Below are 23,479 nucleotides of genomic sequence, written 5' to 3'. Positions count from 1 at the left end.
TTTTAAGTAATCTCTGCACCCTATGTGGGGCTCAAACTTAGAACCCTGAGATCAAGAGTTGCATGCTCTACTGACTGAGCTAGCCAGGTGCTCCAACCACAAGATATTTTAAATCAACAATTTGTAAGTATATTATCACATTTTTAATCACCTCTATACTCTTGTGGTTTGGACAGAGTCTTTGTTTTATAGATACTGTGATAAATAATAGAATGGATTTAAATTGTTTCCCATTCTTTCTTCCTCAGTTCATTTCTTTTTATCTTCCCACTGATAGTCTTTGGCAGCTCTTGAACAAATTCTACCTGTTGGTAGTAAGGGAAAAAATTAGCCCAGAAGTTTTCATCTTTACACAAAGTCAGTTGTATAGCACTTTTATTATCTCTAGGTGAAAGAATTAGGATACCCATCTGGGTGGGTTTTGGTAACAACCAAAAAGGGAGAGGGGTATTGTTGAGGAGATGTTGCTTGATATTTAGTATTTACTACTAGTCCAGTGAGCCAAATGACCCTGCAAATTACGTCAAGAGTTTCATTTTAATCTCAAAGATTCTGATTCTTATCCATGTCATTAGTTCAGTTTGGAATATTTGGTGTAGCATGTTTGAGGAGAATGTTCATTAAAAAAATAAATAGGGGCGCCTGGGTGGCTCAGTTGGTTAAGCGACTGCCTTCGGCTCAGGTCATGATCCTGGAGTCCCTGGATCGAGTCCCGCATCGGGCTCCCTGCTCGGCAGGGAGCCTGCTTCTCCCTATGACCCTCACCCCTCTCATGTGCTCTCTCTCTCTCTCTCTCATTCTCTCTGTCTCAAATAAATAAATAAAATCTTTAAAAAAAAAAAAATAAAATAAATAAATAAATAAATAAATAAACAGCTGAAATTTGTCAGAACACTAAGCAAATTGTCATCATAATTAGAATACCTACCTTTCTGGGATATTTGTAAGGTGCTGTAGTTTTTTTTACATGCTCCTGAATCTCCTTTTTTAGTTGTTCTTGATCATGTGACTTGTATTCAGGGGTCAGAACAATAAAAGCCTTTACTACCTGAAAAAAAAATTTGAAACACCAGGAAGATGAGTTGTATATTTTAATGTTTTAGCGTGTCTTGTTTACTTTTTCTAACTGGGAATCTAATGCCTGCTGGGGTGGGCCAGAAGGCTTCATAGGGTTTGATCCCAGGTCTGTGCTCTTAAGTCAGCCAGTTGAGTTCCATAACTCCTCTTCTAATACAAGAGAGTTTCTGGGAGCCCTGCTTTGTTAATGATCTTGATGAACTAGAACTTTCTCATCTAACTACATCTTGAACTCTGCTTTCTGACCTGCTTCTGTTTCTGAGCTGTCTTTCCTCTTGACTTCTTGCCTCATCTTTTATCTCCTTCAAGAAAATTTCCTTTTAGAAAAAAAACCTTCCTTTTAGAAACTCGACAATGCACTAAGCACAGCCTCTTGGGTAACATCTTAGCCTGATCTAGCCTAGTTCCTAGGTCCCCACCCTCAGTGTGGCCTTTATAAAGAGTATTCACACCAAGTTTGCTATATCCTTATTGAAGGAACAGTTCATTGAGGCTGTGCACTCTTCATTCCAGAGATACTTATGTTGATATAAGGCTGTGAAGATTCCAACAGCCATTTTGCTATTACTCTGACCAATTTACCTAACCCTGAGGAACAAGATTAGAAAATGGTGGTGGTCCTTGCTCTCTAATTGTCAGAAGACAGGGAAGACTTTATCACTTTATACTCACAAATCCTGTTTTCAAAGTTCACTCTTTCTTGAAATGTTTTGGAAAATCCTGCCCTGCCCAGAGTTTTTGGACTATCTATCCATTTTATCATATCCATTTTTTGATATTTCATAAAATTTTTGTGTTTATACTGGCTCTTCTGCTTTAGCAACATTTTTATGAATTAAAAAAATTTAACCTTGCTATAAGTGAATCATTCAGGGGCAGCTTATTTTAAGAACTAATGTTTATAATTACTGATTTGCATATTGATGACTTCTGCACCTTGGATAAGGTCTACTCTATAAAAGTTTTTTTTTAAGATTTATTTATTTATTTTAGAGAGAGAGAGCACACACATGCACGCAGCAGTTGGAGGAAGGGCAGAGGGAGAGAATCTCAAGCAGACCTCCATGCTGAGTGCAGAGCCTGACTCAGAGCTTGAGCTCATGACCCTGAGATCTTGACCTGACTTGAAATCAAGAATTAGATGCTCAACTGTCTGAGCCACCCAGGTGCCCCTATAAAAATCTTTATAAACCATTGCAGAAGATCGTAAATTAATATGGAGCACCCTAACATGATTAAGAGTATGAACTCTAAAGTCAGACGGCCTGGGTTCAAATCACACTTTATTGTGTAATCTTGGGAATGTTAGGATACCTCTCTGTGCCTGTTTCCTTCTCCAAAAAGAGAGGTTGTGAAGATTAAATAGGTTAACATATACAGGCCCTGTGTAGGGCTTGTAATACCTGGAACATCAGAATAAGTCCTTAGAAATATTAGGTATTAGTTGTAGTAGTATTAGAAAAATAGGATTTTTTTTTTAACTAAAATCCTTAAGTCCGCTTCAAAGTTTCTCTAAAATTCTCTGCAAAATTTTGCATTTTTATGAGTCTATAGTTGTACCATTTGGTAGCCACTAGCCACATGTAACTAATGAAATTTAAAATGAAATAAACATTTTCTCAGTCACACCAACCACATTCTCAAGTGCTTTATAGCCGTGTGTATTGTATCAAATGGTGCAGATATAGAACCTTTCTGTCATTGCATAAGTCCAATAGTGCCCTATGGCCTTCAAATTCCAAGGAACATTGTGATCCTACCGGTGGAGTTCAGAGTGAAAGGATAAACTTCAGTAATCACAGAATCAATTCCCTGCTCTCATCTATCTGGAATATTGGAGGCCCTGCTTGGCAAAGGGGACCTGAAGAGTAGCATGGAACCTTTAAACCCAAACTACCCTCTGATCAGCCCCAATAAGAATGAGCTTTCAAGGGTGCATGTTACCCTTGATCTCGGGGTCATAAGTTCAAGCCCCTTGTTGGGCATAGAGCTTACTTTAAAAAAAAGTGGGGGGGGGGGAATGAGTTTTTAGGACTGTCTTATTCACAGCTTATTTCCTGAATCTTCCACTTTCCGCTTGCCTACGTAGCCAGCCCACTTCCGGTGGCCTCAGTTGCTATCTCTGACCTTCCTTCCACCCCTGATACTTGGTGCTGGCCTATGCTCCTCAGCTACACTAGAGACCATGTTGGTTTCCAGACCTGGGCAATAACTTAATCCTATCTAGCTGACATCTGCCATCCTCTCTTGCTGTGACCCTGGGTTGTTGGCATTCACACCATCCCTCTATGGAAAGGATTCAAATTCCTTATATATATTTTCAGTCTTATACTTAGCAGTTCTTTCTGACTAGCATATTTACTAATGACTATCTGACTTGCAGTTAGTGAATGAATCATTTGGGTAATTCTGTTTCAATGAACTGTTGAAAAGTACATGTTAGACTGCCAACAAATTATAAAGTGGAGATGAATCCTTTTTTTTTTTTTTTTTTACCTCTCCCCGGATGGGGTCTGGGCTGCTGACCACAGCTGCCTCTACAACTGCAGGATGTTCAATCAGGGCACTTTCTACCTCAAATGGTCCAATTCTGTAACTGGGAAATAAAACATATGACAGGAATTCATAAAGGTGAACAGCAGGTCCATTCCAGAACACCAATGATCAATTAATGTAGACATTATACAGATGAAAAATTACCCAGAGGATAATATGATATCATCTGATCTTGCAACAAACCAGAAATAGCCATCTTCATCCATATAGCCCCTGTCCCCAGTGATGTAGAAATTGCCTCGTAGTGTTGAAGCTGTTTTTGTAGGATTATCCTGTGAAACAAATAGCATTTTGTTAGTATTACTGTGAATGTGATTCTTCTGTTTGGTTGGATTTTTAAACGTTCAAGAGGGAAAAAAAGTGGTTTCTTTGAGAAGCCTTGGAATGAAGAGAAGCCAGCACATGAAATAAGGATGAAATTCCAGCATTGAGCTAGTCCAGTCAAAGAAAGGTAAACTACAGTTATAAAGACTAGACATGCTGCCATTCTGAAAATTTTCTTTTTTAAAGATTTTATTTATTCATTTTGAGAGAGAGGGAGAGTGCGAGGGGGAGAGCACGAACGGGGAGAGAGGCAGACGGAGAGGGAGAAGCAGACCCTGGGATCATGACCTGAGCCAAAGGCAGATGCTTAGCTGACAGAGCCACCCAGGTGCCCCTTCTTTTCTTTTTTAAAGATGTTTAAAATTTGAGAGGGAGAGAGAGAAAGACTGGGAGTGGGGGAGAGGCAGAGGGAGAAGGAAAGAATCTCAAGCAGACCCCACGTGGAACGCAGAGCCTGATGCAGGGCTCAATCCCATGACCCTGAGATCACAACGCCAGGGGAAACCAAGAGTTGGATGCTTAACCGACTGAGCCACCAGGCACCCCCCTGAGAATTTTCTTTGATGGATCACTAAATACTGCAGGAGTTCAGACATCCAAGGTGTGGGATAATTAAGTCTTTTCGGTGGTTAATGCCTAGCACTGGCAGGAAAAGAGAGAGGTGAATACTCAGAGTTAAAAGAAAGCACCAGCACCTAATAAAGAATAAACTTTGTTTTTTTATTTTGTTTCGTTTTACACAAAAACAGAGAACTGGTTCTGTAACTTTGGCAGGAAGAAAAAGGAAGTATTATTACATTATGTAAAATTCACTGACAAGTAGGGATGCCTGGGTGGCTCAGTGGGTTAAGTGTCTTTCTTTGGCTCAAGTCATGATCCCAGGATCCTGGAATCAAGCCCCACATGGAGCTCCTTGCTCAGCGGGGGGCCTGCTTCTCCCTCTGCCTCTGCCTGCCGCTCCCCCTGCTTGTGCTCTTTCTATCTCTGTCAAATAAATAAAATCTTTAAAAAAGTAAAATAAAAATAAAAAAATTTCACTGACAAGTAGAACCTGGACCTTTGATTATATCAATGTAAATTTCACTTTTATTTGTATACTTGGTTTGCAAACAGTAGGGAGCTTGGAAGGCCTCTAGTGAAAGATACTTCTTTTTTTTTTTTTTTAAAGATTTTATTTATTTATTTGAGAGAGAGAATGAGAAAGAGAGAGAGAGCACATGAGAGGGGGGAGGGTCAGAAGGAGAAGCAGACTCCCTGCTGAGCAGGAAGCCCGATGCGGGACTCGATCCTGAGACTCCAGGATCATGACCTGAGCCGAAGGCAGTCGCTTAACCAACTGAGCCACCCAGGCGCCCGTGAAAGATATTTCTTAATCTCTCTGCACCATTTTCTATCCCTCTGACTCAAGAAGGCAGACCACTAATCAAATTTCAGGAAAATGATTAGGTGCTGTTTTATCACGTATAGGATCAGTGTATACAAAAGGGGCTATCTTTCTAGGGCTCCCTTCTCTTACTTCATGAGCCTGGAGCAGTGATCTAGCCTCGGGAGAACAAGCATTTGGGTGTTTCTTCAGTTTCCTATATGAGGGATTACTATTCAGGACAATGAATCTCTCAAGAAAAGTCCAAGCACTTATCCTAGGTGTGTTTTGTGGCAAACGGGGATAGTTACCAAGCACTTTTGAGAAATAAATAGGAAATAAGATGTATTTAATAAGTCTCTTACTATATAATGAGCAAAAAGGCCAAATGGTCGTTTAGGTAGAACTTGAATGCCAATATCTCCTTCTTGTCCAGGAGGTAGAACATTGCCATTTACATCTAAAATCTAGGATAAAATAGAACAATTTATTTAAGGAAATTTTTATGTAAAGATACATGTTAAAATTTTACTTTGCATGTTTTGTTTTGTATTTTGCCGTTTAAGAATGCAGACTTCAAAAAAAATTAAGTATACTTTAAATTCCCAAGAGAAATGTGTTTATTTAAATTCTTAGTGCAAAATATATGATAAAGTGCAAGTTAGAAAAATGTGAAGAATAAAAATCATCTTTAATTCTATTTAGCAATAATCGCATTTTTGGTGATTTTTTTAAGACAACATAGACATAGGAAAAAATAGGATCACTTTATAGTATACTGTTTTACAACCTTCTTTTATCATTTGTGATATGTCTTGGTTATCTTTTACTCTCAAGTAAATATTTCATTACTGGTTTTCAAACTTTGATTAACTGTGGAACAAATAAAACCTTACTTCAGGAGCCCCATATAAGTAAGCAGGGAAAGGAGAATGTTTTCTGGTTGAGACACTGGTGAGTATGCCAGAAGCCTTGCTTTCTTATCTTTTTCCCAGTCCTCCTGGTTCCCCCAAAGTACCTAACAGTGAAGTACCTAACAGTAGCTAGCATTTCATAGGCCCTGACTACATTCCAAGTAATAAATTCTACAGCTCTAAGTACTTCACATGTATTGTTTTCTTTAGTCCTTACAACAGTTCTATCTGGTTAGCACTATTACTACGCTCATTTTACCTATGAGGAAACTGAGGTGCAGAGTTTAAGCAACACAGTATATGACGGAACTGGAATTCAAATCTCAGCAATCACACTCCAGATCCTGCCCTTTTCATCACTACACTTCTCTGTAGAATCTCTCCAGGGAGTTCAATTCAATTTTTAAAAACCCAGATTAACATTTTTCAGGCTGGTTACTTAACTCATGTACCAGATTTTGCCTTAAGTAACTTTTAGCTATCTTTAAATATGAACTCTCTACTTTCTTTTATATACACCCACCAAGAGCCTTCAAACCTAAGATGTGGCTTGTGTGGAAAATAAAGGTATAATACTTATTTGGCACTTTCCTGATGGAAATGGGCTGTGTCCCCAAAGAGAAACTTGAAAGGCAGAAGAATTCTAAATGTAAAATCTTACTTTTAAGTTCTTGTAAATAAAAAAATATAAATTCCCACACAGTCGCATTTGGCTCCAGGATCAAGGAATTACTGAAGGAAAGGAGATGTTTTAAGAGTTCCAGATACTTAGACTTCTCTTTAATAGATGGGAAGAGGCAAAATGTCTTATTTCTGGAGAGAATCACATTCCTTATTGTTCAAGCGGCCTTAAAAATCTTTAAACATGAAAATTATGGGCTTTGGGCTTTGAAGTTGCAAGAATCCGGTATCTAGCTCGTTGGAGCACATCCCCAGATGCCACACTGTCATTGCAGATGCTCTTAGCTAGGTAACAAGAGCAGTAATAAGAGCCCTTGGGAAAAAGTTAAAAATGAAGGTAGCTTACCTTAGGGAAATGCACATCAAAACTACCAAGAGATATCACTTCACACCCACTAGGATAGCTGCTATCAAAAACACAGAAAACAAGTGTTGGCGGGGATGTGGAAAAACTGGAACCCTTGTGCACTGTTGTGGGAATGTAAAATGGTACAGCCGCTATGGAAAACAGTATGGCAATTCCTCAAAAAATTAAAAACAATTACCATATGATCCAGCATTTCTACTTCTGGGTATATACCCAAAAGAATTAAAAGCATGGTCTTGAAGTGGTATTTGTATACTCATGTTGATCACAGCACTATTCACAATAGCTAAAATATGGAAAGAACCCAAGCACCCATTGACGACAAATGAATGGAAAAGCAAAATGTGTTATACCCATACAATGGGATATTATTCAGCCTTAAAAAAGGAAGAAAATTCTGACACATGCTACGTGGATGAAACTTGAGGACATTATGCTAAGTGTAATTAGCCAGTCACAAAAAGACAAACACTGATTCCACTTAATATGAGGTACTATAAATAGTAGTCACAGAAGTAGAAAGTAGAATGGTGGTTGCCAGGGCTGGGGGCATTGGGGAATGGGAAGTTACTGTTTAATAGATACAGATATAGTTTTACAAGATGAAAAGAGTTATGGAGATGGATCGTGGTAATAGTTGCACAATATTATGAACGTGTTTAATACCACTGAACTATGCACTTAAAAATGGTCAAGATGGTCCATTTTGGGGCACCTGGGTGGCTCAGTCATTGAGCGTCTGCCTTCGGCTCCGGTTGTGATCCCAGGGTCCTGGGATCGAGCCCCGCATCAGGCTCCCTGCTCAGCGGGAAGCCTGCTTCTCCCTCTCCCACCCGCTCTGCTTGTGTTCCCTCTCTCTCTGTGTCTCTCTCTGTCAAATAAATAAATAAATAAAATCTTTAAAAATAAAAAACAAGATGGTCCATTTTATGTGTTTTATTGTAATTAAAAATTGGGGAAAAAATGAAGGTAATAATGCTGACTGGGAACGCATGACAGAGCAGTTCTCCTCTTGGCCATACCCTTTCTGCATTCAAATGTAGTTGCTCCAGAAAAACCACTGGGCTTGAATTAGTGGGGTAGTGGTGATACATTGCTGTTGGATCGCTGTGAGTACAGCTGCACCTGTGAGACCTTCACAGCAATGCATATTGGGAATTGTGGTTAAGAGGGAAGAAAGGAACACAGCTTTTTGAAATGCCAACTTGATTATTTATAATGCAGACATGATAATGCTTAATTACCAATATTTCTTTCTCCAACCTAAGGCAGGCTAAACCAATGAACTATTGTTAAGTCTGTTTACAGAATGTAACCAGGGCTCCCCTACCATGACTTCTTAGAAAAACTTTTCAAAGGAAGGGAATGCAAGGGAGAGATGAATGATAATAATGGCACCTATCTTTCAGACCTTTACTATGTGTGAAGCACTTTGTTATGCTCTTTAGAGATATCATCTCATTTAATCCTCACAAGAAACCTATGATAGCAGTTCTGTTATTATTAGGGCAACCAACCATCTTGGTTTGCCCAGGACAGAGGCAGGAGAGTGTCCCTGGGATGTATAACTTTACATGCTAAAACCAAGTAAGTTCCAGGCAAACTGGGACAAGTTGGTCATCCTAGTCCCTATTTTACAAATCAGGAAACTGAGACTTTAATAACTTCCCCAGAGACACTCAGCCAAAGACCCTCAACTCATGAAACTCAGAGCCAGACCTGAACCACCAGGCAAGCCTATCTTTAGACAAGGTTCTCAGTGAAGTTAAAGCAAGGGAAAGAACCCAGATCTGGCTTATTCTATAAACTGACATCAGCAATCCATTTCAAACTTACTCAAACTTTCTCAAACTTACCTGATCATAAGAACTGGGATGCTTGCTTAAAACACAGATTTCAGGGTCCTACCTAGAAGGGGCCTGGAAATTAGTATTTTTTAACAAGTGTCCATGTAATCCTTATGATCAGAAAAGCTTGGGAAGATTGATTTCATCTATAATTACCCCTCATTTAGGTTTGGTTTTGAGCGCTCCATTCTGTAAATTCATCCATTTTGTGTTTTTGTTGCTATGCTATGGTTTTCTCTTATGTATCAGTGTAAGTTCCTTTGGCTATACCTAGCTTTGGGTGTACTGACCAGAGAACAATTCTAACCCTGTACAAAGTGTGCAGATGGGATAATAGGATGCTCCCTAGGGATCAGGTGGTAATAATGGCCATGGTTATAGAGAGCCAGGAAATGGCCAGGCAGGGCTGGGGAAGGAGAAAAATACTTCAGCTACTGTAAACTGTAGCTTCCTTTGGCCTACTTGAACCCCTTAGAAGGTCTTGACCTCCCTTATCAGAAAGGGCAGTGTGGTATTGTGGTTAAGAATACAGATATTGGAACCAGATTGCTTGGGATTGAATCCCAGCATTAGTAGCTCCTAGCTGTGTGACCTCTGGTAAATTCGTTCCCTCTCTGTGCCTCATCTATAAAATGGTTCTTTTTTATTTTTTTATTGAAGTGCAGTTGACCTACAATATTATATTAGTTTCAGGTGTACAACATAGTGATTCGACAAGTTTATATATTATGTTATGCTTACCACAAGTGTAGCTACCCTCTGTCACCATACAATACTATTACAATACCATTGACTATATTCCCTATGCTGTATCTTTTATCTTTGTAATTTACTCATTCTATAACTAGAAGCCTCTATCTCCTACTTCCCTTCAGCCATTGTAAAATAGTTCTTATATTGGTATGTCATGTCTCTCATAGGTTCTTTCTGGGAATCAAATAGCTTAATATTTATAAAATGCCTAGAACTGGCACAAAAAACTGATTTGCAAAAAAAAAAAAAGAGGGAGAGAGAGACCATTAAAGTAATGTCTCTAATCCATTTCCATTACATGGAAATTAAGATATCATAGAAGTAGCATGATATTATCACCGAAGCTAGGACTGTAGGGGAGGGTAGAGTGGGTTAAGTGGTAACCTGATTGGGTTGTTAAATATTCTCCTGGAAGGGGATGTGCAAACCTTAACATCAAAAGCAGGAGACGGCTTTCCCATTGAGCCAGGCTTAATTTTCATTCCCTTAAAATTTCCACAGATTAGCACCTAGTTCAAAAGGAGAAAGAACCAAGTAACATTATAAGTAACTTAAAATTCATTTATTTATCTACCATGCATTCATTAAACATTTATTGATGATCATCATTATTATGATGACCGAGGCTCAAAATAAAACATTTTCTGTTCTCATGAAATGTAGAGATAGACATAAACAAATACATATAGTAAAGTTATAACAATAAGTTGGTAATTACTAAAATATCCATATTTATGAAAACATTTGTACTCATATTAGCATGATACTTGTTATGCTGTTTCTATTTAAAACATCTGTCAGTTTTATTTTTGCTATTTTAATTTTTGACCAGGTACTACATTCTCATGATTTATAAATAGAAGCATTATAAAAAGACACGCTATGAAAAATTTCTTTCAGCCTTTCCCTTATCTGCTCCATTGTATGTCCCCTTTTCCTTACATAATAACCAATTTTGTTAGTAGTTTATTCATTTCCTCTAGAATTTCTTCTTATTCTTATTTCTACAAGCTCTTTAAATAACCCTTTTTAGAGTATACTTGCCAAGGAGTTATCTAGTGAACTCTTAATATTTCAAGTAACAAGGAACTCAGCATTTTCCATTTTTGAGGCAGCCCTGACTAAGAGAGTTCCCTCTTACATAAGGGGAAATCTTTCTGTGGATCTAGCATTTTTTCACTTAAAATATATTTTAATGCTCTCACTCTGATCAGCTCTATTGTGGCTTTTCTCAATGAATGTCTAAACAACTGTATCTGTTACAGAGCTTTTTTGCAACTAGCTTCCCTCCCAACTTTTTTTTTTAACTATTCTAACCGCTCATCTCCCTCCCTATCCCCCAATCATAAGGATATAATAAATACTTATTTTAAAATGTATTTATCAGTTATTTATATTTATTTATCAGTTTTAATTATCCAGCTAAGTCAAGTCCAGCCCTGTCTTTTCGATGAGGTCCTATACCGTTTCAGTCTGTCCGTATCCTTCATAGATATCCAGACCTGTCCTTTTTCTCCATTGTTCAGTCACTTCAGGATTGATTGGTTCCCCGGCACTCACACAGTGCTTTAAGCTTTTGAACTTATAGCTTCTCAGAAAACAAGTTAAGTTAAATTTAGGAGAAAAAAATGGAGAGAAATGAAAATTAGAGTTATTTCTAATGAAATTCAATATAAAGTGTGTTTTAGTTTCCTCCTTCCTCCCCTCTCCAATACAAAATAAACAAACCATTCTAACATCATAAAATGACTCCCAAGACATCCATTTTTTCCCACTTTTTATTTTTTGGGAGTGTGTGATTTGTTGCCAAAAAAAAAAAAAAAAAGCCATGTCATCCTCAGGGAAGGTGCTGCGTGATAACATTTTAAATCAGTGATTAAAAATTTACCAATTGTGTGGTTAAATTGACTGTGGAATATTATGCAATGGAATACTATAGAGCTATTAAAAAAAAGAATAAGGAAGCTCCTAGACAGTGCTGTCCAATAGAAATCTTTGCCACAATCAAAGTGTTCTATTATCTGCACTATCCACTGCAGAATCATCTAGCCCTATGTGGCTACTGAGTGCTTGAAACATGGCTAGTGCAACTTTGGAACTGAATTTTTAGTTAAAACTAAATTTAAGTAATTACATGTGGCAAGTGGTTACCATATTGGATAGAACTGGATAGCACACAGTTCCAGGATGTATTGTTAGGCAAAAAAAGGAAGGTGCAGAACCGTGAACATATTATGTTTCCATTTATGTTTATAAAAGGGTGAGAATACTGGCATATTGGCTTGTGTTTGCACAGATTTCATGGAGAAGGAGAACGGAGACTGAGGATAAGGCTTAGAGGAAGACGACCTTTCACTCTATATTCTTATATACCTATTAAATTTTATGTCATATGAAATATTTCCTATTCAAAAAGTTTTAACAATTTTAACAATTTAAAAATATTTACCAATGCACCCTTTCAAATGGAATCAGTAATACAGCAAAAGACATATATCCTTTTTCCTATTTGCTGGGATAGGGTTCCAAATAGGGGTCATTTCTCTAGTTTCTCAGCTCAGGTAACATTCATCATCCAAAAGATTAAACATCCTTTTATCCATAACCACTGGACTCAGTGGTATACCTATGGCTGAACCCTCCCTTTCCTCTCCTTGCTTGGGGGAGCCTGCCTGGATGTAACAATTATGACTTAAAGAATGAAAGCAAGGAGAAGGGGGACAAGAGATTGTTAAATTCCATACCTACTAATGTGGAGCTATGTTTTTAGAGAGAAAGATCCTTTATTTTATGACTTCCTCTTCCTCTTCCCTACCCCCACTAAGTGCCTCTTTACCAACGTTTCTTACCTGGTCATATCATTCCGTACAAGCATTCGGTATGCAGTTGGTGCTGAACAGAAGACTGTGATGGGAAACTTGGAAAGTGTCTGCAATTTAGAAGTAAGCTCTTAGTCTTACTACCACTTTAATAAGTTCCTAAATGTTTATGGTGGGCACAGCACAACTTAAACGTTGTTTATTCTAACATAAATGCATTCACACCTTTCCTCTGTATATCTTTTCAGGATAATTGACTTTCCAGATGTGAAATATCTTAAGTCATGTTGTCTACTCTGATTTCTGCAAGTTACTTTATTCATCAGTCCTGTCAGGGACGCTGCTAAAGCATTCCTAAATGGTGACCTCTTGTGCTCTGCCTTACTTGCAAGATGGAAGTTGGCTCAAAACGTGGCAAATAATGTGCAAATACACATGCTCCCTGGATCCATGGAGAAAAGACGCTACTCCACGCCGACTTTGCCCAGCCTGTGTCTGAGGTATTCCACATCACATCTGAAGGAGTCAAATCCAGCCAGAACCTGGGAAAACAAAGAATGGTCCTGATATATATAAGGAAAACAAATTTAAAAGACCAATAAATGAATCATCCCCTCTGTAGTTTTGACACGTCAATCTGGAGTTTTGTGAAGGTACCTTCCATTTACAGATAATCCTAAACCAAAACTGCTATGAGTGTGTCCAGTCATTTTAGGAGATCCGCTTGTTCCACTGGTAAAGTAAATAGCCATCATCTCATCGTGTTTTGTCTTCACACAGGTGTGGTTGTCACTGGCATGTCTACAAAGGAAGAACTACAATGATTCTGCACATTGCACGTGGCATCATAAACTGTTACCACAGAAAAGAATTCAAGAAACCATCTATGTGGACCTCTTCACCTCATGGATCAGGCCCCAGTGACTTAGGTTGAGTTCCAAGGTAAAAGTCATCTCTTTCTCCATCTTCTTAGGTGCTTTCTGGAATTAAACTAAATTTTGTCATCAAAGCCCATTTATAATAGTTGGCTTCATAGCTCTTTACGATAAAGAAGAGCTGAGGCATTTTAAAAAACTCAAGTGGTTTATCATACCGCTAGCAGAATGAGGAGTCTATGATCTTATAATCAAGGCTATGTGAGAACTGACCCTTCCTCTGCACTGTAGATGTTTTCAAGTGATTTTTTTTTTTTTTTTTTTTAAGAAAGTGAGTATGAGGGACGCCTCACCTGGGTGGCTCAGTTGGTTAAGCGACTGCCTTTGGCTCAGGTAATGATCTCAGGGTCCTGGGATCAAGCCCCACATCGGGCTCCTTGCTCAGTCTGGTGCCTGCTTCTCCCTCTCCCTCTGTCCCCCTGCTCATGCTCTCTCCTCACTATCTCAAAAAAAAAAAAAAAAAAAAATGAGTATGTGAATACAAGTCATGGGTAATGGTATAAGTCAGGTTGGTAATTCCCACATTGTTCAAGAATCAGCTGTAGTTCCAAAGGATAACTGGGCTGCTAATAGGTCATACATTAGGGCACCTGAGAGGAGGTGAACTTTGCACACACAGTGCCTAAGAAGCACAGAGATTTTATCTGGGAGTATTGGGCTGAGAATGAAACATTAGGATTAGAAACATCCAGGCCACAAGAATCATAGAAAAGCTGTTTTAAAAGACTAATAAAGCTAGACTAAGTGTTTAGTCTGTGATTCCATAATTTTCTTCCTTAAAAATTGTACCTATAGCTGCATACCTATCACTTCTATTGTAGATAGAAACCTAAGGTGGGGTTATCATACCAATCTCTCACCACTAGAGGCAGTAAACATAGCAGTTGGGAGTGTGGGCTCAGGGGCCAGATTCCCTGGGTATGAAACCCAGCTCTGCCAGATCCTAGCATTTGACCTTATTCATTTGTATTACTTAAGTACCCGCTTCTTAGGTTATTGTGACATGAAAACGAGTTAATATATGTGAAATGCTTGGAACAGTTTTTGGCACATAACCAGTGCCATATAAATGTTACCCATTATTGCAATTATAACATTTTTAATTAGAACAGTACTTGGCTTTTGGTAAGAACTCAATAAATGTTAGCTATTTTTTTTATTTTTTTAAAGATTTTATTTATTTATTTGACAGAGAGAGAGAGCACAAGTAGGCAGAGTGGCAGGCAGAGGGAGAGGGAGAAGCAGGCTCCTCACTGAGCAAGGAGCCCGATGCGGGGCTCCATCCCAGGACCCTGAGATCATGACCTGAGCCAGAGGCAGACGCTTAAGCGACGGAGCCACCCAGGCATCCCAAATGTTAGCTATTTTAGAAGAGGTAGGAATAAGTCAATAGTTGCAAACATGCTTCCAAATCCTTGCGTAAAGGTGGGGAGCTCATTCTAGAGAGGGAACTGGCTGCCAGCCTAGAGCTAAGATAGAACCAATACCTGGCAGGAGTGCTAAGTGACCCCTGGAAGCATTCCATAGCAGGGACTGAACATCAACGTAACTTAGTTTTCTAATTGCATCCATTAACATTAAGTGTTCTTATATATAACCTGAAATGTTGCTATCTGCAAGGAAATGATATAGTCTACACATAAGAATTGATTATGATCAGTTTCTCTGGGAGATAACAGCTCTGTGGTTGGTGTTGTGAATGCACCTCCTAGATCCTGCTGCAGGAACAAAGGACTTACTCCCCACAGGTGCTAGGAGCCCTATTTAGAGATTGCTTTGGCTGCAGACAGCTGCCTCACTCAAGATCACCCCTCCTTCTAGGGAGAGCCTACACTCAGTTACTGATCAGTGAGGGTATATAAAGGCCAGGACCTTTTGCTTGATCTGGGAACAACTTTGAAGGACTCTCCAAGCCCCAGACGTCCCAGTGGATTAGCTGAAGGTTTTTCTGGGAGGGCATGGCAGATGAATTTCTTCTTTTGCCCAATCCCACATCCTTCCCCTTCTTTCATAGGGGTTGACTCCAAGACAAATCCTTAAAAAACTTCTTACACAACTAATCTCTATCTCAGGGCCTGTTTCCGTCAAGATCCTAACATTCAAAAACCACTCCAAGCTCCTTCCTGCCTCAGAGCTTTGCAGATTATTAGCGCAGCAATAATCACCAGTTGCTCCCTTTGCCTCGTTTTAATTTTCATTTTTCTGAGCACTTGTGGGTTGAATATCTTTTCAGTGTTGCCTTTCTTTTTGGGAAGCTGTTCTACAGCAGTTATGGCTACTCACTTCATCATCTCCTTGAGGTTCCCCCACCCGTCTTTGGGTTTCTGAGACACAATTAGCTTGGAGTGCAGATTTTCACATTTAGATGCAACAGCATCTACTGCTGGGGCTAAAACTTCGTTGGTAATAATGCACTTTGCTTTCGAAGATTGTAGTCTGTAGAGAATGTCTTTCTGGGTCAGCTGAGTGGTTCCTGGAATTAAAACTGTCCCTAAAGGAGCAGAAAAGAAACAATGTATATAGAAGGAAGGATTTTACTCTCTGTCTCAGAATGAGTTTACCATCCAGTTTACCAGTCTAGGTATCTATTTGTCTTCCTTTCATTATTCTGCTTTTGCCTTTCAAGGCATCTCAATATCTGTGACCCTTTTGACCTAACATGAAAGCATGTTAAATGCTAGATAATTTTCTTCTACCTGAAGACCATTCATAACATTCAGCTTGAAGACAGGTGTTTTGTTTTGTTTTGTTTTTTTCATTTTATAAAGAGAGTTTTGATTGAAGAGTAATATTATCCAATATTTATTGGCTAAATGCCAGATGCCATTCTAAGTGTTTTGCACGTCTTAACTTATTTAATCCCTACCAAAAAAACCCAAAACATAAAATCTATGAATGATTTGCCAAAGATCACTGGAGTAGAAAGTGGCAGTGCAGTAACTGAACTCTGTAGCCTGACCCCAGAGCTGTACACTTAACTACTTCAGTCCAGCACCTTTTAAAACCTACATAAATGTTTTATGATTTCTTTCCAAAGGGAAGGATTAAGGCATTCATCTTTTCTGTGCTTCTACTTCTCCCTGCTGTAAATTACACTGTAGTATAATGGATAAGAGTCTGTCCTGGAGCCAAACAGTCTTATAGCTTGGCCTTGGACAAGCCACTTCATCTCCATGAGTCTCAGGTTCTGCATCTGTATAATGGGGATTCTATAGGATTAATGAGGAGTAAATGAGTTAAAATGTGTAAAGAGTGCTGAATAAATTTTAGATATTATTTTCTCAAAGGATTAATGGACTTTCAAGAATATATATCTGTATCTATAGTTACATGTATCCATATCTATATCTCGGGCTCTAACTACTCTTAAGTCCAGACCCTAAAGAGTGGGGTGGAAGGTATGTACTTCACAATGGTGTTTGCTCTTCCCAGTGTCACAGCAGGAAAGGAAGATTAAGAACACATACCTGGTCATTCCTGGACTCCTGACACTGGCTTGTCTTTCCATTGGGGGAAGGATACCCCCTCCAGTGGAGTTCTTCAGGAAACAGACAACCAGGACCCAAACACAGAGTTCTTCACAAAATCTTTCTTTTCTAATCAGGCAATGCAGCAATATTTATGAGTCTTTAACTCCAAGGTTATTCCTTAGAGATGTTCCATCTGGGGATAAGTAATTAGCCTACCATGGCCTAACAGTTTTCTATAATTTAAAGGCACTCTCTAAGAACAAGCCCACTGCCAGCATTTCATACCTAGTAGAAGCACTTTGTTTAAACACATCACCCTTCGATAATGAATTTCTGCTAATATATTATTCATAGCCTATCTTTAAAAGAACCTATTAATAGTGATCAGTCTTACCTATTAAAACTACTTCCTGTCCAAATTAATCATTTAGGGAAGCATTACATAGTTTCTTGCCAGGGAACAAAATGTTACTTTAAAAACTTGTGGGAGGACATCGCTTCTCAGCCTGTTGGCTAATATCAAGTGTAAATCTTGGGGGAGGCCTCTCACTACCGTGTTGATGATATAGGGTGAACAAAATGATATTACCAATATATACATTTGCATGAAGGGTCAAAAGACTCTGGGGCTAGTAGCCCCTTCTCTCCCTATTAACAGATCTACATGAAAAGACAAAGTTTTTCCAGAAGTTTGTTTGGTGGACAAAAGAAATAACTTTCATAATTTAATTTGGCAACAGGATTTGAAAGCCTAGCCCATCCACCCACCCTCTAGGTGGTAGATAATGCTTATTTTCAGCATTGTTAGTATATTAGATTTACCATTTACTCTCTTCCGCTCATTCTCCCTTCTAAGAGAATCTGCCTTTGTTTCAGCAGCCCCAATAACCATGTTTGTATCAGATGAACCTGCCTCTGACCACGTCTGACTGGCCCAACCCAAGCCATGCCAGTTAGACTCTGCCTCAAGTATTTGACTTAAGAGACTGAGTGGATTGGGACATACAGTTAGGACCCAAGGCATCTGTGTAGCAAACCAAGCCACATGTCAGCCAAAATGAAGGAGAGCAAAGAAATCATGTGTTAGCAGAAAATAGAAGTCAAAGGAACAGATGCTTGAGGGAGACAGAGACAAGAGGCCCTATGGAGCAAAAGAAATAGAGAAAGAAGCCACTATCTCTGTCTGCACTTTTTTTCCCCTGTAAATTCCTGTAGAATGTCCAGTGGATATTCAATAATTCTCCTTCCTTATGGAACTAATATGAATGGATTTCTGGTCCCGGCAGTCCAACATGTTGCCCCTTTACTTTTTTTTTTTTTTTTTAAAGATTTTATTTATTCATTCGAGACACAGAGATACAGAGAGAGAGAGAGAGAGAACACAAGCAGGGGGAGAGGCAGAGGGAGAAGCAGGCTCCCCGCTGAGCCAGGAGCCGGACATGGGGCTCGATCCCAGGACCCTGGGATCATGACCCGAGCCGAAGGCAGATGCTTAACCATCTGAGCCACCCAGGTGCCCCTGTTGCCCCTTTGTAAGACAGTGAGCTTAAGCAGCATTCATGAAAGCTATTATTTTGCTTAAAAAAAACTCTGTAAAAGTGGGCTCTGCTACTCCAGTGTACAATTTATAGGTACATATGATATGAGAACATGTAACTCTCAAATGCAAGTAATTATGAATTAAGAATGTTTACTCAAGGGCGCCTGGGTGGCTCAGTTGGTTAAGTGACTGCCTTCGGCTCAGGTCATGATCCTGGAGTCCCTGGATCGGGTCCCGCATCGGGCTCCCTGCTTGGCAGGGAGCCTGCTTCTCCCTCTGACCCTCCCCCCTCTCATGTGCTCTCTCTCTCTCTCTCATTCTCTCTGTCTCAAATAAATAAATAAAATCTTTAAAAAAAAAAAAAGAATGTTTACTCAATATAATGATTTATTATAACAGTAGGGATATTAATTAATTCAACAAATATTTTACTGTGGATTTACTATATGCCAATAATTGGAGGTACAGACATGGCTATCTCATAGTCATTGGCTTTTAGGGACATACATAGTCCTAGGGAAATGACAAATTTATAACAAATAGTATACTCAGACAATATAGTACAGGTTAAAATATAAATACATACATGTGTTCTAGGGGAGGTCAAAAAAGAATGCACCTGAATTGGGACATCAGGGTGGGATTACCTGAGAAGTGACATTAGAGTTGAGACCTGAAAATCTAATAGAAGTTGTCCAGGTGGTTAGGTGTGAGGGAAAGGCTTTCCAAGCACAGGAAATAGTGTGCACAAAATCCAGGAAATGAGAAAGATCATGAACCTTATAGGAAATCACTTGATATAGCTGGAGCAGAGAGTATGAAAACAATGAAGGGAGGATAGCTCAGACCTTCCATGACACATCTAAAGAGTTCAGATTTTACCTGGTAGGCAATGGAGAGTTATTAAATAATGTCAAGCAGCATATTGACAGGATAAAATGTTCTGGAAAGAACACTAGCTATGGAGGATGAATTGGATTGGAGTAAGGTGTGGGCACACACGAGATCAGAATTAGGAAGACTTTTGGGCAAATCCATTCAGGAGGTGGTAAACGTGAAGTAAGGCAATGGCAATGGGATTGGAGAAGAAGAGGGACTCTGAGGACATGTAGGAAGTCAAATTTACAAGATGTAGGGACTGATTTGGAAGGAGGAGCAGCAGCTGCTTGCTTTGGGCACCAGATGAATGGCAATAAAAACCATGAGAGAAATAAAGGCGTGAAACAAGAACTTTGAGTTTGTGGCTGAATTGAGTTTCAGATGACCATGGGTCTATAGGAAGAGAAGAGTGGTAGGTATGAGGGTATTCAATTATTGATTGGCATTTGGTTAATAAACCTATTTCATTATGAAAAACCCAACTCATAGTTTAGGTCAAAAGATATGGTGTGTTTCCTAAGGTCCTGAGAATAATACTATATTGTCTACAGTTCCTCAAATAATTTACCCAAATAAATGTCTCATGATTACTTAGATGTTTTGGAAGATCTCCCATCCAGCCTACTTTAAATGTAATCAGATTGCAAACACTACTAACCTGTTCGCAAACAGGCTACATTTGCAAGCCACCATTCTGGGATCTTGGGCAGAATCACAATTACTCGATCTCCTCTTTGCAGGGAACAGGCTTCTGTAAGTATATTGGCAAATTTCCTAGACAAAGATCCCAGTTCCTCAAAACTCCATCTCACTTCTTCTCCATTTCCATTTATCCACCAGAAGGCTGGATTGGAAGGTCTCTTTCCAGCCTGAAGAAAGACAAACCAGATGATTTAAAGGTCATTACACAGCTTAATTCTATTTTAACTGACCCAGTGGAATATGTTTTCAGAAGAAAATTCACAGGTCACACACATGGGATATTTGGTTAGTTAGGACACACATGGGATATTTGGAAATAGCTCTGGGGTCTTTAATTTCTAGCTGTTGGGAGCCATGTCATTTTTTCATTTAGCCTGATTGTTTTTCTTTCCCAAAAGTTAGAATTCTTGCATCCCTTTATGTTCTCTCAATGCTATATCTATGCCTCATTCCCTACCATTTCTGACCATTTCTGACCTTCATACTACTACTTTTTGTGTTTTTTTTTAAGAAGTTAACCTATAATCATACATTTTTATAACCCAGGCTTTCTCAACTATGGAACCATTAACATGTTGAGCCAGATAATTCTTTGCTATGGGGGACTGTCCTGTATATTAGAGGATACATAGCAGCATCCCTGGCCAAAATTGTTTCCAGACATTTGCCCTGGGGGCAAAATCACTTCCATCTGAGAAACTGTAGTTGGACTGGCCCTTGCTCCATACCTTTTCCATATTGGTCCATTGGTCCAGGACATCTTTAGCAAAGTTGAAATACTCTGGAATCTCCAGTTTGAATTCCTGTTTCACGGATTCATAGTTGGAAAAATTCTGAGGGAGCACTGTTCTATAATCTTTATACAGTACTCTCAGAGAACCAGGGATTGCTAGGTGCCGAAAACACTTGGCACGAAGTAATGTCTCCATGGTGAAAAGAGCTAGCATCAGTCTTGCTGGATGTGTTAACCCTCAGGATTTCCACAGAAACCAATCCATCTAAAAGACAAGCAAAAGGACATACATTTGTCTCTGTCCTAAAAGTAGCCATACCCCAAAGTAGCTAAGTTTTATTATTATTATTTATAATCATCATACAAGTGCCATTCTCTGAGCACTCAATAGGTTTTGAACACTGTACTCAGTGCTTTACTTACATACAAATTATCACTAAATCTTCAGAGTAACTCCGTGAAGTGGATATTATCATCTGTTTACAGATAGAAAAACTGACTAATAAGAGGCTGTCTTAGTGAACTCTGGCAACCATAACAAAATACTCTAAACAGGATGGCTTAAACAATAGACCTTTATTTCTCACAGTTCCAGAGGCTGGGAAGTCCAAGATCAAGTGCTAGCCAATTCAGTTCCCCGGTATGGGCTCTGTTACTGACTTGCAGATGACCACGTTCTCTTTATGTCCTCATGTGGTAGAGAGAGTGAGAGCTCTGGTTTCTCTTCCTCTTCTATTAGGATACTAATCCCATCATTGGGGTCTCACCTTTATGACCTCATCTAAGCCTAATTACCTACCAAACACCCCACCTCCAAATACCATCACATTTTGGGGGTTAGGGTTTCAACATATGAATTTGGAGGGACACTAAACATTCAGTACACAACAAAGGCATCGGTTGGATTTGAACCTAGAACTCTCTGGTCCCAGCCCATTTTCCTGACTATGTACTACATGCTATTGTTTCCCATTTGCATTTCTAAAGAAGTAATGGTCTGGGTCACCCAGTTACTCTCAGTGAAAGCAAAGATATCTAATATCTTTCATCTGCATTTCAAAAGTTGTATAGACATGTTAAGGAGAAATTTCCACAGTGGGTAATCCATAAGTGAAGTAATAGAGTAACCTAGTACCAATTAGGCATGAAAGAACTGTCAAAAATCATTTCATTTATAGGCTGTAATTCCCATGCTCCCAATAGGAGCCCACACAACCTTCTAGTCCAGACTTGGAGCTGCATTTACCAGAGATGTCATAATAGGGCTTTAACCTTTGGGATTTTTGTGGGGGAGGACCCTCCAGGCCACCTAGCCCTCCCTGCTTCTGTGGGAAATCATTTGATCATGATGTCATTTACTTGGCTGAGGTCTCATAAACAAGGTTGTTAAAAACATGGTTCTAGAGATTATAGGGTTCTCTTCTTCATACTTTCTGTAATTTCCAAATTTCCTACAATGAAATACTACTCTCACAATCATTAAATCATTTTTTTTTATAGGGGGATGGGGGAGGGACAGAAGGAAAGGGAGAGAGAAAATCTTAAGCAAGCTCCACACATGCAGCCTAATGCGGGGCTGGATCTCACAACCCTGAGATCATGACCTAAGCTGAAATCAAGAATGGGCCACTTAACCAACTGAGCCACCCAGGCGCCCTATCATTAAATCATTTTTAACTGCAACTCTAACTGTGTGGTATGTAAGGCAGCGTGGCTACGTAGAAGAGTTTCTATATTGATGCATTGCCAAATAATGGATGTCACCCATAAGTTTTATCCTAAATTGGCCTGGTGTTTGGACATCATGTTGCTTCACCCAATGCACTGGGAGATCTGGGTACTTCTTCTGACCCTCCCACCTTTTTATGTGAAGACCTGACAAGTCACTGAGCCTGAGCTCTTTGAGATCATCTGGTTTGAGCTCCTCATTTTTCACCTGCAAAAAAAAAATGGAGCCCCAGAGAGGGGAAGCAACTTGCTTCAATAGGTCATGTCAGAGTAAGAACTAGAACTCATGTCTTTGGATTCCCATTTCAATGTTCTCTTTACTAAAGTTCAATAGGATTCAGTAGAGCAGTGATTCTCAACCCTGGCTGTATATTTGGATCACCAGGAAAGCTTTTTTAAAAATACCAATGCCTGGGGCTTAGACCAATTAAATCAGAATCTCTGGGGGTGGAGCCAGGGCATCATATTTTTTAAAATTTCCTCAGAGGATGCTAATGTGTAATCAAGGTTGAGAATCACTGATCCAGAGGTGGGGATCTGTGAGACAGCAGATCAGCATCACCTGGAAGCTGGTTAGAAATGCACATTCTCAGACCCTAGTTTCCCATTTTACCAACGTAGTGACTAATAGCACCTCTATCAGAGAGTTGCCCCAAAGATTAAATGAGATAATGCAGGCAAAGTGCTTATCATGGTGTCTTGCATATTACTACCCACCCACTGGAATAGAGGTCGGCAAACTTTTTCTGTAAAGGTCCAGATAATAAATATGGCTTTGTGGACCATATGGT

General features: G+C 39.3%; 1 protein-coding gene across 1 annotated transcript; it reads right to left on the bottom strand.

Moving 5' to 3' along the window:
• Window positions 1–25: 25 nt before the first annotated feature.
• ACSM3 (acyl-CoA synthetase medium chain family member 3) lies at window positions 26–21,280 on the bottom strand. Its single transcript, XM_032396304.1, has 13 exons — window positions 20,956–21,280; window positions 20,184–20,394; window positions 15,920–16,127; window positions 13,359–13,502; window positions 13,087–13,243; window positions 12,732–12,811; window positions 11,347–11,470; window positions 10,311–10,391; window positions 5,686–5,787; window positions 3,778–3,905; window positions 3,574–3,673; window positions 929–1,048; window positions 26–305 (listed from the first exon to the last, which is right to left on the bottom strand). Exons 1-13 carry the CDS (start codon window positions 21,172–21,174, stop codon window positions 219–221), a joined length of 1,761 nt encoding a protein of 586 aa, XP_032252195.1. The 5' UTR covers window positions 21,175–21,280; the 3' UTR covers window positions 26–218.
• Window positions 21,281–23,479: the final 2,199 nt, after the last annotated feature.

The sequence above is a fragment of the Phoca vitulina genome, unplaced genomic scaffold (genome assembly GCF_004348235.1).
Source record: "Phoca vitulina isolate PV1807 unplaced genomic scaffold, GSC_HSeal_1.0 scaffold90, whole genome shotgun sequence".
Lineage (NCBI taxonomy): Eukaryota > Metazoa > Chordata > Mammalia > Carnivora > Phocidae > Phoca > Phoca vitulina.
Note: the sequence above shows the minus strand (reverse complement) of the source record. Positions and strands in the feature narration are given on the sequence as shown.

Coding starts and splice junctions, on each gene's coding strand:
- ACSM3 (XM_032396304.1), bottom strand. CDS start 21,174: ATGCTAGCTCTTTTCACCATGGAGACATTACTTCGTGCCAAGTGTTTT. Junction 5,788..10,310: donor CTCCTGCTTTTGATGTTAAG/GTTTGCACATCC, acceptor ATTTTATCCTAG/ATTTTAGATGTAAATGGCAA. Junction 3,674..3,777: donor GATATCATATTATCCTCTGG/GTAATTTTTCAT, acceptor TTTATTTCCCAG/TTACAGAATTGGACCATTTG.